A 14,379-nucleotide genomic window follows, 5' to 3' on the forward strand; every position below is an offset into this window, starting at 1 on the left:
GGATCTGTGAATCGGTTGCTGATCTCACACTCTAATACTCTCTTTCCTACAAAGTAGAGCTGTTGATTTATCATGCTTTCAGATCACTGGAGCTCACCGTTTAACCTCTCCACAAATTGTCATTTTAATTTATTAAACTCACTTCGGCCAATGGAAGAGGGTCGTTTAAATCATTAAGCTGCCGTGTATCATAAAGCCAGCTGTTTGCTCTCTCTGGCCCTGCAAATATTTGAAAACGATGATTCTTAGTCTTCTCTCTCTTTGAAATCCCTGATCAGACAGTAATGATGAGCGTCCGGTTATTACAGTCACTCAGACACAGAACGGAGGAGGACATGATGAAGACTGGGAGACGCAAGCAGCTTTTCCCCCATCATCTCGAGAAAAGACAAACATTTATAATGTGTAAGGGTCAAGGAAGTGACACACACACACACACACACACACCAACACACACACACACACACACACACACACACACGCATACACACATGTATACACACACACACACGCACACACACACACACACGCGCACGCACACAATCCTCCATAATGAACATTGTTTTTTTTGATTGCAGTGAATGTAATTTTTTTATTTTATTTTATTTTGGGGCAATCTATAGTGTAACTGTCTGGGTAATTATTAAAAAAAAAGTGTTTATGGTAAAATTTTGGTGTAGCATAATATTTTCTTCCTCAGTGTTGTCTTATATTACAGTACAATTATTTTAACATTCTTACCTCAAGATTTACTTGAGATTCAAAACGACTTAGGATAGTGAAAAAATATAAAATTGCATTTATTATTTTATTTGCTATTTTGTTTTTGTCAGGAAAAAAAAGACTTCTTATTTTATCTTTATTTACATTCTCAAGTAAAAATGTATCTTGATTTGAGCATTTGCATGTATTCCTATTTGAAAACAAAACAAAAATACTGGGTAAAAAAATTAATACTATTATTATTTATTTTTAAAAAAAAATTTTGCAGTGTGAATTACTAATAGTATTATTATCTTATTAATATTTTTTGAAAACATCCACTACAGAGTGGCAGACAGGATGCCAATTTGTTCTCTTGTGACAAACAAAACATTAAAACAGGAAATTACGCCACAAAGGACCTTTATTCTGCAACATTCTTCAAACATGTCTCAAACCAAAAATTGATGTCTCCCTTTCATGCTCTTGGACAGCCTTATTCTCACGGACCCATAATATCTGAGGACAGATACGGTGGAGGAGAGCAGCTCAGGTTTTCCAGAGAATCCACCCATCTTCAGTTCTAGCTGAACCACACGGATCGGTTTGCACTGACAGAGAGTCTGGCTCTTGTCAAACACAATACGCTGGCTGATGCAGCATCCATATCCTGCTGATTTGTTCCTCCTGTATTTAAAAATTCAAGCAGAGGAGAAAGCAAGAGTAGAAACGCCGCTCGCTCTTGCTCTTTTACATCCATGGCTTTCTGCGGCATGTTAAACAAATTGAGACTGTGTGCGGCGCTCCACGACTCTATTCAAGCCGGAGACGGCGAGCAAACATCTGTGTTCCTGCACACACTTCATCAGAGGAAGAGGAAGGCAGGGATGGGGCTCGGGGTGTTCACTGGGGGCGAGGTGCTGATTCGAAACCCCTCGGCTGCCAGGCGCATGGATAGCTGCTGATTAGAGGCCTGGCGAGCTCTCCGGTGCCAGTCGGGTGAGATGAGCCCGTCGACACCCTTCCTCGGCCCCGTAGGGCCCACTGGAGAAGACCAAAGAAAGCAGAACACATCGCCCCAAAGCACAGGGTCAGAGCATTGAGAGAGCGCTGTATCTCCACGCCGCACCGCCGAATTATCACACTGACAAATTGCTTTTTGTGTTATGCTTATCTGTGCTCTCGTTTGCTCTGGCTCAGCCGAAATTCGCTGCTTTTTGTGATATCTGACTTTTTTCTTTCTCTTGAAAGATCTGGCTCGCTGTAGAAACATGATGAAATAAGAGCGAATCTAGCTCTCGCTGAGGTGCCTGCGGACACACAAACACTCGTCTTTACTCACAGTCTGGGATCTGCAGGCATTCAAAGCCACGTTCACAGAAGACGTAAGTTGATACGGGCCGTTTTAGCCTCCTCACGTTATATTTCCACACAGCACACGGAGTCTGATAACCAGAATACAGATCGAATCAAGTCATGAAGAATGTCAAAACATTACAAGTCGCTCTGCCAGAGCTGACAACATCTATGCCGTTACGCTTAAACGACTAATTCATTCAGTGCACATATTGTGTACATACATGTTTTACATTGCACTTATATTTAAAAATATATATGTTTCTGTAATTAATCTATAGCTAGACTGTTGATTTTTATTCCAATTCATAATTCATTTTCGTTCTGTGTGTGCCGTTGTGTCTGTGATTGTGAGCATCACAGGAGCCTGTGTTCACCTCAGTGTTCAGTTTTAACGTTCAGACTGATGTGAATCCAAGAGGAGAATGTTAACGAGACACGTTACAGCAAACAATATCTGCTTACCCTTCATATTTCTAAAATATCCTATTTAACAGCCTACTGTTGAAAGACTGATGTTTTTGTATCTCAGACTGTTTAGCATTACCAACAGACACACGTGCATAAGGGAAGATAAACATACACACACTCTCCAGGATTTATACACACAAACACACACATACAGAGCGGGCCGAGGAGAACTGTACTCCACAGACACAGCACTTGAAACCCTGTGTGCTGCCTGGCATTCACATTTCAGAGTTAAGAATGTAAAATCAATAATCATTTAGTCATAAGGGTAAATGAAGTCATATAAGATCAAAGTATACCCTTTGGCCATAGAAGTTTCACTCTGTAATTTATCTGATCAGAAGCCAGAGCTGCTAATCCCTGCGCTGCATTCTCCTGCAGAAAACACAGCTCCAGAAAATATGAACAATCAATACTTGTTTCCTTCTATCTAAACCGATGGCATGCATCATAAATCTGACTCTGTAAGGAGCCACGTGTGTGTGTGTGTGTGTGTGTGTGTGTTTGCTCTCAGTGTAATCAGCTTTATTGAACATAAGGACCCGTATAATTACAGATTTTGTCAGTAAAACTTGATCAATGGTCTAAAAGGCCAGTGAGTGAATGTTCTGTTGGGAAATCAAGCTGATTATATTTACTGTTCATAACCGCAAAACACAGTCAGTGCACTGTTGTGCAGTGCTGTTTATAATAATAATAATAATAATAATAATAATAATAATAATAATAATAATAAGTTTTAAACTAGATACATTTATTATGCATAAAATATGCATATTATGCACATACATATGCATAATTGTATGCTAAATGTTTAATATATCAGTCTGATTTCTTTTGTTATTGCATGCATTTAAATTGTAGCATTCAAATGCCTGATGTGATCATGTAAATTAGGAGCCTATTCAGACTTAAATATCTTGTTCAGCAGAACAACTTAATAAAGGTTATGACCCAACTATTTAACATGATGTGTCGTATGTCATATTATAGTAATTAAGGAAAATGTGTGTATTTGAATTGTGCATTTCATGAAATAAAGGATTTTATTTTCGTTTCAAAATACATTTAATATGATTACTATTAATACATAATTTTATATACTTATTGTCATGTATTTTAATGCATGACCTATATATGCATTATGCTTTCAACCATGCAAGTCAGTAATACCATGCAAGTCTATTGTCAGTTAATTCTATAATTTCATGTGTAAAGGCTTCTGCCGGTGAATTGGATAAGTGCATTTCACTGATACTTAGCTGCAGTCTTGGGCTGAGTCTCCTATAATTCCTTCATGTTTGCTGGGACTAAAATACCACGAGGGTTTCTGAGTCTGGAAGTTAACCTAGTTAACCTACTGCCCCCTGCTGTGCGGCGCGCGCGCTTCATGTGTCCTCGGTGAGCCATCCGCGCCAAATTAATCTGTTCCCAGTCTTTACAAATTACTTTAGCACAGAAATAAGAAAGAGGGTAGAAATTAGACCTGCTATCCATCCCTGAATCAGAAACAGAGGGCTGAATAACGTGGAGACATTTTGTGAAATGAATTGTAACAAATAATAATAATGCTTTGTTTTGTTTTAGTTTTTTCTCCCACAACTACCATTATTATTTAACATAGCGTAATTTCAACTGGCTTTTTTATTAATTTAAACTAATCCTTGGTTAATCTTAAAATTATAATAGCAATTATCTTTTTTCATTATTATTTATTTATTTATTTTTTTACTTAAAGGAATTTGTGGACCATATTCACATTTTTACAGTTAGTGATACATATTTGCTTGCAGTAATTAAAATGTAAGAAACGGTATATTTTTGAAAATTATTTACTATAATGGAGCAAATACATTTTACGAATACATTTTCCTCATCACCCGTTTTACCCGTTTTACAATTTCAAATTGTAGTAATAATAATAAAAGTCAAAATCATATAGGCTACTCGTATTTTTCACATCGCCAGTCGTTGAAAAGGAATCTCATAATTCCGCGGAGTTTGTGTTTTCGCGTCATGAACAGTGATGTGCTAAAGCAAACTATTCCTGCTGAATTAGTTGTGAATATATGTTCCAGGTATGGGGAAGACAAACTCCTGCTGTCAGGACGGAAGACCTCCTGCGATTAGAGAGCAGAAATATGAAGAGGACACACACCTCCCACCGGCCTGAGCGCGCACTGCTGCTCCAGCTCCACAACTCTCCAATCAGCCTCGATTCATAAGAGCAACTCTCTGTTACAGAGCTGCGCGACACAGACACATCTACAAACACAACGAGGTCTGATGAAGAGAAGGAACGGCTGATTTTATATTCTCTCTTCATGACTCCACAAATTACTCATATTGTGTTCATGCAACAGGGATCCTGCGTGTTAGAAATAATAATAATAATAATAATAATAATAATAATAATAATAATAATAATAATAAATTACAGAAAAAAAAATGCAACTAACTTATTTTCATTGGAAAGTGATTTGCATATTGCATGCATTCCATTGTTGTGTTACGTGCAGCAGTTGTAAAAAGGCAAAAGCACTTTCTTAACGACATGTAATTTCAAATGCAATAGTAATGCGCAATTACGCATTTATTTAGTACCTATAGGTGTACTCTTTTGTGACTGTGTAAATACGCTGTAATGCACAAACAAAACCTCTACAGCTTCGGTGGGATTTTTTTTTATAAAAAAAAAAAGAAAAAAAAGACAAATGGCAAAATGGCATCATGTCATCCATCCGTCGTTTAAATAAATCAAAAGGAAAGGGAAATTCGGTAGATAAACGACGGAAACGCGACGACGTGGAAGCACGGGCTGCTTTCTGTGCGGGTTTTGTTCCGGAATTGCATTTCAGAGCGCGAGAGAGGGGCGGAGACGGAATATTTAGATGAGCCGTGATTGACAGCTCCTGTTTCTCCAATGCTCTCAGAAACTCGCCTGCTCCTTCCAGCAACTCTTCACTCTCCACTCCCGAGCACTACAAACAAACGGACGCTAGGGGATCTTCATGACGGCTCTCTGCTGATCGCTCGCTCCTCTTCTGCGCTTTTATTTGTTTTCTTTTATTAGTTTATCCCTGCGCGCGCTGGTTAAATGCGCTGATTGCATCGATCAGCCCGGTCTCTGCCCTCCCGCGTTCCTGTTCTGGAGAAGCTGTAATAATGTCCTATCCTCAGGGTTACCTCTACCAGCCCCCGGGCTCCCTGGCGCTCTACTCCTGTCCGCTGGCCGCCCCGAGGAGCGAGGAGCTGGCCCGGTCCTCGTCCGGTTCAGCGTTCAGCCCGTACCCCGGATCTGCGGCGTTCACAGCCTCGGCCAACGCTTTCTCCAGCCCTCTGCCCTACTCCACAGATCCAGCCACGGGATTCCCGTCCTACATGGTAAACAGCTGCTGTGGATGTAGAGCCGTCGCCATTCACCAGGCATTGTTCTTGATAGGAATGCATGAATATTGCATGATCGGATGGTTATAGTTTTGGTTGTGGTTCGGGAGTTGCATGCACGCGCGCGCGTGTGTGTGTTTCAAAGAGAAGCTCACGCGGGTCATGAATACAAATGCAGCTCGGGTGCAGAATGCAGCTGGTTATGATCTAAAAGTTATTTTGTTCGTCCGTTAGGTCGAAAATAAAATGTGCAGCTATAAATACGCGCTTATTTCTGTGAAACAATAACAGCGTGTGTCCAAATATGTCCTGGAGTTCCTTCAGGCCCACTTTGACAATTTACTTTTGCACGGTTAATAGGCCTGATCAACACCGGGTTATTTTTTAGACAATAGCTAAAATTATTGGTTGTGGTATTTTAAAATTCTTAATAATAATAATAAAAAGTGTGTAATTGCACGGCATATTTTAGAGATGAGATTTGGAGGGATGTGCGGTTAAAGAGGCGTTATTTAATCGTCAATTGATGAATCTCCATGCTAATGACAAGGCACATGAAAGCGGGGAAAGCGCTCCATATATCCAGTGGTTTTCTAATAGGATTTGTAATGCTGCGCTTCACTGATATGCCTCTGACACTGAAAGAGCACTGGGAAAGTCAGCCTGGTGATTATGCAAAATGGCTGCAATTACCCATTATCTGTTATCCACCCCGGTCCATGTAATTGTGCATTCTGATAATTACACGAAGGATTAATCATTGTTTATTGGCTTAATTATTATTAGTATTATATTTTTGGTTACACTTTATAATAACGTTAATTAATAACATTAATGTTATATAATGAAGAATATAGAATTAGTATGATTGCATTTAAATTAAGCGTTGATTCATTTTTGTTTCATTTGCGCTATTTTTGTTTTATGATAAAAAGCGACAAAAAGCGTCATATAATAATAATAATAATAATAATAATAGCTACTAAAAATAATAATAACATAGATGACTGACAAAATAAAAAAATAAAAAATAATAATAATGATAATGATCTGTTGTTTCTGAAGGGCTCTCCGTATGACGCGCACACCACGGGAATGGCAGGAGCCATCAGTTATCACCCGTACGGGAGTCCCGGTTACCCGTACCAGCTAAACGACCCCGCGTACCGGAAAAACGCCACGCGGGACGCGACGGCGACGCTAAAAGCGTGGCTCCAGGAACACAGGAAGAACCCTTATCCCACCAAAGGAGAGAAGATCATGCTGGCCATCATCACCAAGATGACCCTCACGCAGGTGTCCACCTGGTTCGCCAACGCCAGAAGAAGACTCAAGAAGGAGAACAAGATGACATGGGCACCACGGACTAAAAGTGAGGATGAGGACGAGGACGACGGCGACGGGGAGAGAAAAGACGAGCGCACGGATAAAAACACGGACAACAGTGAAGCGTCTGCTGAGGACGAAGGTGCACTAGTATTACTATTATTATAAATATTATTATTAGAAGCTAATTTAATTTAAATGCATTTACGGTTGGTATTTTTTTTTTTTTTAAGTAAAATGTATACTGCATTTAATGTAACAAGATATTTGACAACTATAACTATAATGTAGCCCATTACAGAACTATAATGCATAAATCGCAATGCAGTTTTAAGAGAAGTTGTGACAGCAGTAACTCATGGCTGTGTCTCTCCTGTCGCAGGCATCGGTTTGCACCTGACAGATCGCTCGTGCTCGGTGGAATCGGACGGGGAGAAGGTCGCGTGCAGGACCGGGGACCGGGTTTGTGATTCTGGACTCGATATCAAGGACAAGTGTGACTCTGGTGATCTGGACACGGGCCGCGAGGACAGGCAGAGAGGCCCTTCACCCAAACCGGTGACCTCCTCCCCTCTGACCGCGGTGGAGGCCCCTCTCTTGGCCCATCATCACCGAGAGAACAGCACCAACAAAACATGTCTGGACGGTCAAAACCAGACCGTCAAACCTAAGCTGTGGTCATTAGCCGAGATCGCCACTTCAGACCCAAAGCAGCAGCAGAACTGTCCCCCGGGCGTTGGCCTTCTGCCCTCCCCGGCGTCCAGCGCGTCTCCAGCGGGCGCAGTGTACCCCGCCACCTCTATATTAGGAAGACCGCTTTATTACACCTCGCCGTTTTACAGTAATTACACAAACTATGGCAACTTCAGCCCGCTGCAGGGCCAAGGGATACTGCGCTATAACTCAGCTGCTGAGGGACTCCTGCACAAACAGACCAGTCCGAACCAGACCGAGCAGCACTTCAGGGCCTCCAGCGCAGACTCCAAAAAAGGTGCGTGAAGGGTGCACACGTGCTGCTGATCTCAGACAGCTACAATCTGACTTAACTGATCACATGTACCTATTTTAACCCATTGTCTATCCAATAAAGTAACTCTATTAAATTAATTAGTCGAGGCACTTTTGCTATAATCGCTCAAATGGTTTTCTCAGCTGCCAGTTGTTGTTTATTAAATTATTTAATTGTTTGAACGTGATATTTATTTTTTTCTGAACATTTTAATTTTTCTCTTAATCGAAAGCAAAGGTCAAGTCTACATTAAACGAGGTGTTTAAGCTGTCCCAACGCTGTAGTAATTCCCCTTCACTAAAGCGGGTGTGTGTTTTCTGCAGACCCCAGCGAGGTGTTCACAGCTAGAGCCCAGTCATACCTGTCGAGTTAAAGACGAGGAGGAGCTTCAAGTAAGTGGCTATATTTGCATTAATGTGCAGGTTATGTGCCGTCTTTATGACGACGGTGGAATGTTTCCTAAAGCCACTTCCCCATGTTTGATTAGTCTTACTGTTCTTGTCATTAAATATGTTCCACAGAGCATGAATATGAGGCCTGCTTTGTGGCTGTGTAGATTTAGTGCTGATTTCTTAATGCAATAGCTATAGTATATATCTCGACTGATGGAGGTTTTTGTTTCCTTGGTTCACAGGTAGGTGTCACAATTGCTTTGAACAAAGCGAACAAGCCATCACCTCTCTCTCTCTCTCTCTCTCTCTCTCTCTCTCTCTCTCTCTCTCTCTCTCTCTCTCTCTCTCTCTCTCTCTCTCCTGGCCAAGCTGTTTGAAACTAACATTTGCTCGTACGCGGATCCTTTTGTGTGCCACTGTACACCCACGGACTACAGAGCACCTGCCTATAGAACAATAACACGTAGCTTACAATTATGGAAAAGAACAGAACAGAGATTGTTTAGGCACTATAGCCAGTGTGGTTTGGGTGAACTGTTGATTGATTGATTGATTGATGAAGTACTTTATCCCAACACATGTGACTATTCGATGAGGAGACTATTTCTCAGGATCCCTACAGTAGCTTCATTGCCGCCAGTCGTGCACGAGCGTGGGACACAGTCCAGAGCTGTCAGACTCTCAGTGCTAGCAGTCGTGCACGCGCGTGGGCCACTCTCAGTGCTGGAGGTGTGGAGTGTAAACGAGAACTCGGGACTGGTATAAACTTGACTAAGAGTGGAATACATTTGATATTTATTTTTGTAATGCCTATAATTTATGCAAGTTGTATTGCAATGGTGACTGAGCATTGTTTTGTAAATAAATCAAGATTGCTTTTTATTTAAAATGCCGAAGTTACACGATGTTGTTAACAAGGAGACTTTTACTAATTTATATCTCTGATTGTAAATAAAATGCGCTAGTCTGCACTGGCACCATGTGGATTGGCTTTCTTTCAACATTTAAAGCTAGTCTCATTTTCTCATATCCTCAAATAGATTATTATTGCTATCATAATGTATATGTGTCAGCGTAATAGACACATTCACATCCGCTACACAGATCATAAAACTGCGTCAAATTACGCGGCACCATTTAGAGATGACACATTTCAAACTCTTCTTTTTATTTCTACAGAAGTGCATTTAACATCTCCAGTCTGTGTGTGTGTGTGTGTGTGTGTGTGCAGCGTGGATGCTGAATGTGCTCTGGATGGCAGTGAATAATAGAGGCTGCTTATAATCCAGGCCTTCATCTATTTTTCAGCGTGATGAACACAGGGCTGGAGAGGAAGCGTTATGAGCTCCCGACGGGTTTAAGATGCTCAGTCGCCCTTCATTATAGACTGATATTGAACGATCCATAAAATCGTGTCTAAACATCTGCCAGCTCCGATGGGGCCCTGCGCGCGCCCGTGCGATATGGGAATGACGTCTCTCTTCTACGGATGACCCCGTTCATATTTAACTTTATCCTTTCGATACAGCAATTCTTAAATATAAAGGATGCCTAAAGAAAGATGTAGACAATAATAATAATAATAATAATAATAATAATAATTATTATTATTATTATTATTATTATACCAATACTAATACAAATAATAACGCGATATAATATCAAACATAATTGTTATTATTATAAAAGCCATTAATCTAATTGTAAATACAGATCGTAAACGAATAACGATTAAATAATCATTGCACATGTTGAAGTTTTCGAGCTGATTGATGTTTCACGCGCGTTTAGCACCATAACACATGGCCAATGCTGCTTGTTTTTCTCGATAATATAACGCCAGATTTCGTCACCTGAAGCGTGTTGCGCTGTGCATACACAGGCTTCATTATTAGAGGTGAATTATTGAAATTCAGTCTTTAATCTCAGGTGGGATCCCGGTGGGGATCGACCACTGTTGTCAAAATGGCACCACAGGCGGTTTCCATTCATACTCCCTTCAAATGTCAACATTTGTTCTCAATAAAAAGAGTTATTGTTTCTGTAAAACAGCCTTTGAAAACATCAAAGAAGTCCAGGCAGCTCTGTGTGATTGGGATCAGGTAAAGGTGAAGTGAAGGAGCGCGAGGAGCCTGTTCTTTGCGACAGCGAGAACAGAGACATTTAGGCTCTCCATCAGATAAGCAGATATGAGACCATATCCATATTTCGAAGCCGCTTTGAATTTTAAATATGATATTTGACGACTTGATGATTTTATTCTTATGAGTAAAACATAACAATACAAAATAATAATAATTCAAACAAAGATAATTTAATGCAGTTATTGGGATTGTTAATAATAACAAGCTATGCAAATCTAAAACGCGCAAAGACAGACGAATTCGATTGTTAATTTATGAAAAATGTCTAAGCGTTTTTCTCTGTGTGTGTGTGTGTGTGTGTGTGTGTGTGTGCAACAACGCATAGTTCAGTCAATCCGAGCACATTAAACCCGATCTGAAACAGCCTCTAATGGTCTCTCTCTATTCTGCACCGTTTATCTTTACAACTTTAATCTCATTAGAGTCAGGCCGTGAATAACATTTCAGGTCAGGGAAGGAGAGAAAAGGTATGAACAGATCGAATCCATGTGTGTTTAATAAGACACATCAGAGTGTCCGAGGCTGGGTCGGTTCCTCCATAAAGGTGTCACAGGAGATGTGCTGTCATGAGACTGATCAAGGCACGAGGGAGAATCATCAGAGCCGGCAGCTCGCCTCTCAAACACAAACACAGGAGATCTCCTCTAAACACACGGGTTGTGTTTTCAGGGAAGCAGTTTAGGATCATCTACGGTTTATTTTGCGATGTTTGTTAGTTTTACCTTCCCAAAATTCGCGTTTAGCTGTTAACACCCAGTCAGTTTATGATTTTGTGAATTTGTCAGTTTAGAGAATACAACGAGCTTTTGGAAAGTGTTTCTTATATATTAATCTTTATTTATTTATTATTATTATTATTTATTTATTTTACTGGGTGGATGTATTATGTGTTTATTATGTGCATGAAAAGCATTTTTGGTGAATGATCAAGAAGGGCTGATTGAACCTAAACAGTGGCAAAATGACAAAGAAAGCAAAGAGAGAAGAAAGACAAATATCGGTGGAGAGTTTAATAAGGGAGTGGATGCTATTCTTTAATATGTCACTGTTTGCATTAATAAGAGAGGTAACTTAATATCGTTAAATATCGTCTCTCACACGCCCAACTCATTTCAAATAAAAATAAAAATATGATTACCTGCACTTAAAGATAACACCTACAAATTAAAGCAAAGACAGATTCATTTCACGCAAAATCACTATGCTTTTCCTTAGGTTTCAAACAAAAATGAGCTCAATACTGTATTTATATATGCATTCGGTGTGTGTTTGTGTGTGTGTGTGTGTGTGTGTGTGTGTGTGTAGCCTATATAGCATTATTATTATTGATCGTATTATTTTTCATGTTTTATAGGCCACACAATTGTAATACACCAAATGACGAATGTGTTTTAGCCATATATACAAGTAATGCACAAAATTAATCCGAAACATCAAAGATTGTGATGCAGTATGAGTGTTCGTGTGCATCAGCTTGGCCTGACAGCAGTCACCGGTCTGACACAATCGATGTTTGCTCCACACACACACACACACACACACACACACACACACACACACACACACAGGTGTCATATTCTCTGCGCTCGTCAGACGGGATGAATCCAGTCCTGTGATCTAATGTGATCTCGTCTCATCTGATCTGATCTCGCGCGTCACGCGCTTCTCTCTGTTAACGCCGGGATTTAATTCAAGAACGATGGCCGTGTTAATGAGTCTCGCTCACGCACCGAGTCCCCATTAGTGTCTCGAGCTGAGGGTCCCGCTCTTCTGCTTCCACCTGTGCCTTCACAAACAAACTCAATATCCCCTGAAGAGCGCGGTCATCAGTCCACCGAATGAAGCTCCGCCGATATTCGCTAATCACGGTTCTGTTTAGCGGTCCCGGTCTGAATGTTAATGGCTCGTTGTTCTTAGCCCTCGGTTCGTCGACTGAAGAGCAGACTGGGGCAGCACAGCACATTTTCACTTCTGAGAGGGCTGTGTTCAGCTGATAGCATCTGCTCCAGCCAAGCTCGGGGTCAGGCCTGTGCTTGCTGCTAAGTCATTAGCTCAAATTACTCTGCTAGTTTCTCTGGAGTTGTGCAGGGCTCAGGCACTAGATCTCCCCGGCTGCTGCCCGGCTGCCTGTGGCTCCCCTGGAAGCCAATACTCTCCGAGGGGATCAGGGCGGCATTAACCCTCTATCCCCTCCCTCACAGAGGTCACCGATGCCCGCGCTTCCCCCAAACAAATATAGCTAATGCGGCTGGAGGAGCAGGATCTATTGGTTAGCATCACGCTGGCCAAATCCCGGCTGGATTCTTGACCCTTTGAAGTTCTCTGAGTTTGCTTACACAGAAGTTTACACCGTTAAGTCAGGTTTCGACGGGAGGAAACTGAAAGTGGGAACTGTGAAACCCAGAATCCCTTCTTCCTTCACGACGTCCTTTGACTGAAGGAGAGCTGTAGATCTTGATTTTCCCACACCACCTTCTTCATCCTCCACCCTTTCTGTGTAATTACTCTCTCACTCAAGGTCATTGCTGCAGGATGCTAACTAATTAAGGTGAAGCAATAAGTCAAAACTGGTTTTGCTTCAGGACCTATATTTCACAATAGACTTCAAGTGATCCAGCACATAACCAACAGTGTTTAAAAATAACTAACATGCAAAAACTTAGTTTCAATCAAATACATTTGCAATTCTTACAGGACTCTTAATAAAACTCTGCAGTCTTTGCAGTAGAAAGGGGGAAATTCAGAAATTGGTCTCTACTCAACAAGGAAAACTGAGAAAAAGGCCTGCGGCAATCTCCTTTTCCAAAAAAACGACATTACCCATAATGCACTTTTGTTGCTGTCCTACTTTCGAACTGCCAGTCTGTGAGTGTGAATACAAAAATACAGACATTTGATCTGTTTTAACAAAAGCTCTGGAGCTGTTAAAAAAGAAAAAAAAAAAGAAAAAAAGAAACCCTTGCGCATTTTGCTGACTTTTAACTAAGTTTCAGTGAATTTCGCTGACAAATAAATGGAGGCATCTGGATCACATTGTTCACCGAAACTAATTTCTGACATTGTAACAATGCAAAGCTGATTGAAAACTGGTAAACTTCTCCTTTAATTAATACATGAACTGCGTTAGCATAATAATATGCAACAATCTTAACATAATAGACTGAATAGGAGAAATGACACTGAATTGTTGGAAAGCAGACAGAACAACACTGGGCTAAATTGTGTATAAAGCTTGTCTTCAGTCGTGTGCTTCATGCTCTTGGAAGTAATAATTCACAGCGCAGTACACACTGTGGTCGACGAAACAAACCTGTTTACTTCTGTTCCAAGTGGAGCCATATTAAATATAGTCTGGATCATATTTTCTTGAACAGGGTTTGTGGTTTTTGAAGATGAAGGCATGTCACAACCTGTTCAACTTGTTACTGTTTTTGTAATGTAATACTAAATGCATGATTAGATATTTAGGAGAGTTTTATTTATTTGATTCCTCCACTATACAAATAAATATGCTCACCCTCACACACTTCCACATGCAAATAGACATCATAAATCTATTAAACAAGCAGCCTTCAAATTCATGGGGTTTGTG

The 14,379-nt window shown here is 40.6% G+C and overlaps 1 protein-coding gene across 1 annotated transcript; it reads left to right on the plus strand.

The window, feature by feature from the left end:
- Positions 1-5,377: 5,377 nt before the first annotated feature.
- On the plus strand, positions 5,378-9,770 carry LOC128030117 (iroquois-class homeodomain protein irx-2-like). Its single transcript, XM_052617617.1, has 5 exons — positions 5,378-5,913; positions 6,982-7,384; positions 7,625-8,233; positions 8,575-8,643; positions 8,886-9,770. The coding sequence occupies exons 1-4, from the start codon at positions 5,695-5,697 to the stop codon at positions 8,622-8,624; spliced, it is 1,281 nt and encodes a 426-aa protein (XP_052473577.1). The 5' UTR covers positions 5,378-5,694; the 3' UTR covers positions 8,625-8,643; positions 8,886-9,770.
- The last annotated feature ends 4,609 nt before the right edge of the window (positions 9,771-14,379 follow it).

This window comes from Carassius gibelio, chromosome A16, assembly GCF_023724105.1.
Source record: "Carassius gibelio isolate Cgi1373 ecotype wild population from Czech Republic chromosome A16, carGib1.2-hapl.c, whole genome shotgun sequence".
Taxonomy (NCBI): Eukaryota; Metazoa; Chordata; class Actinopteri; order Cypriniformes; family Cyprinidae; genus Carassius; species Carassius gibelio.

Coding starts and splice junctions, on each gene's coding strand:
- LOC128030117 (XM_052617617.1), top strand. CDS start 5,695: ATGTCCTATCCTCAGGGTTACCTCTACCAGCCCCCGGGCTCCCTGGCG. Junction 5,914..6,981: donor CGGGATTCCCGTCCTACATG/GTAAACAGCTGC, acceptor TTGTTTCTGAAG/GGCTCTCCGTATGACGCGCA. Junction 8,234..8,574: donor CAGCGCAGACTCCAAAAAAG/GTGCGTGAAGGG, acceptor TGTTTTCTGCAG/ACCCCAGCGAGGTGTTCACA.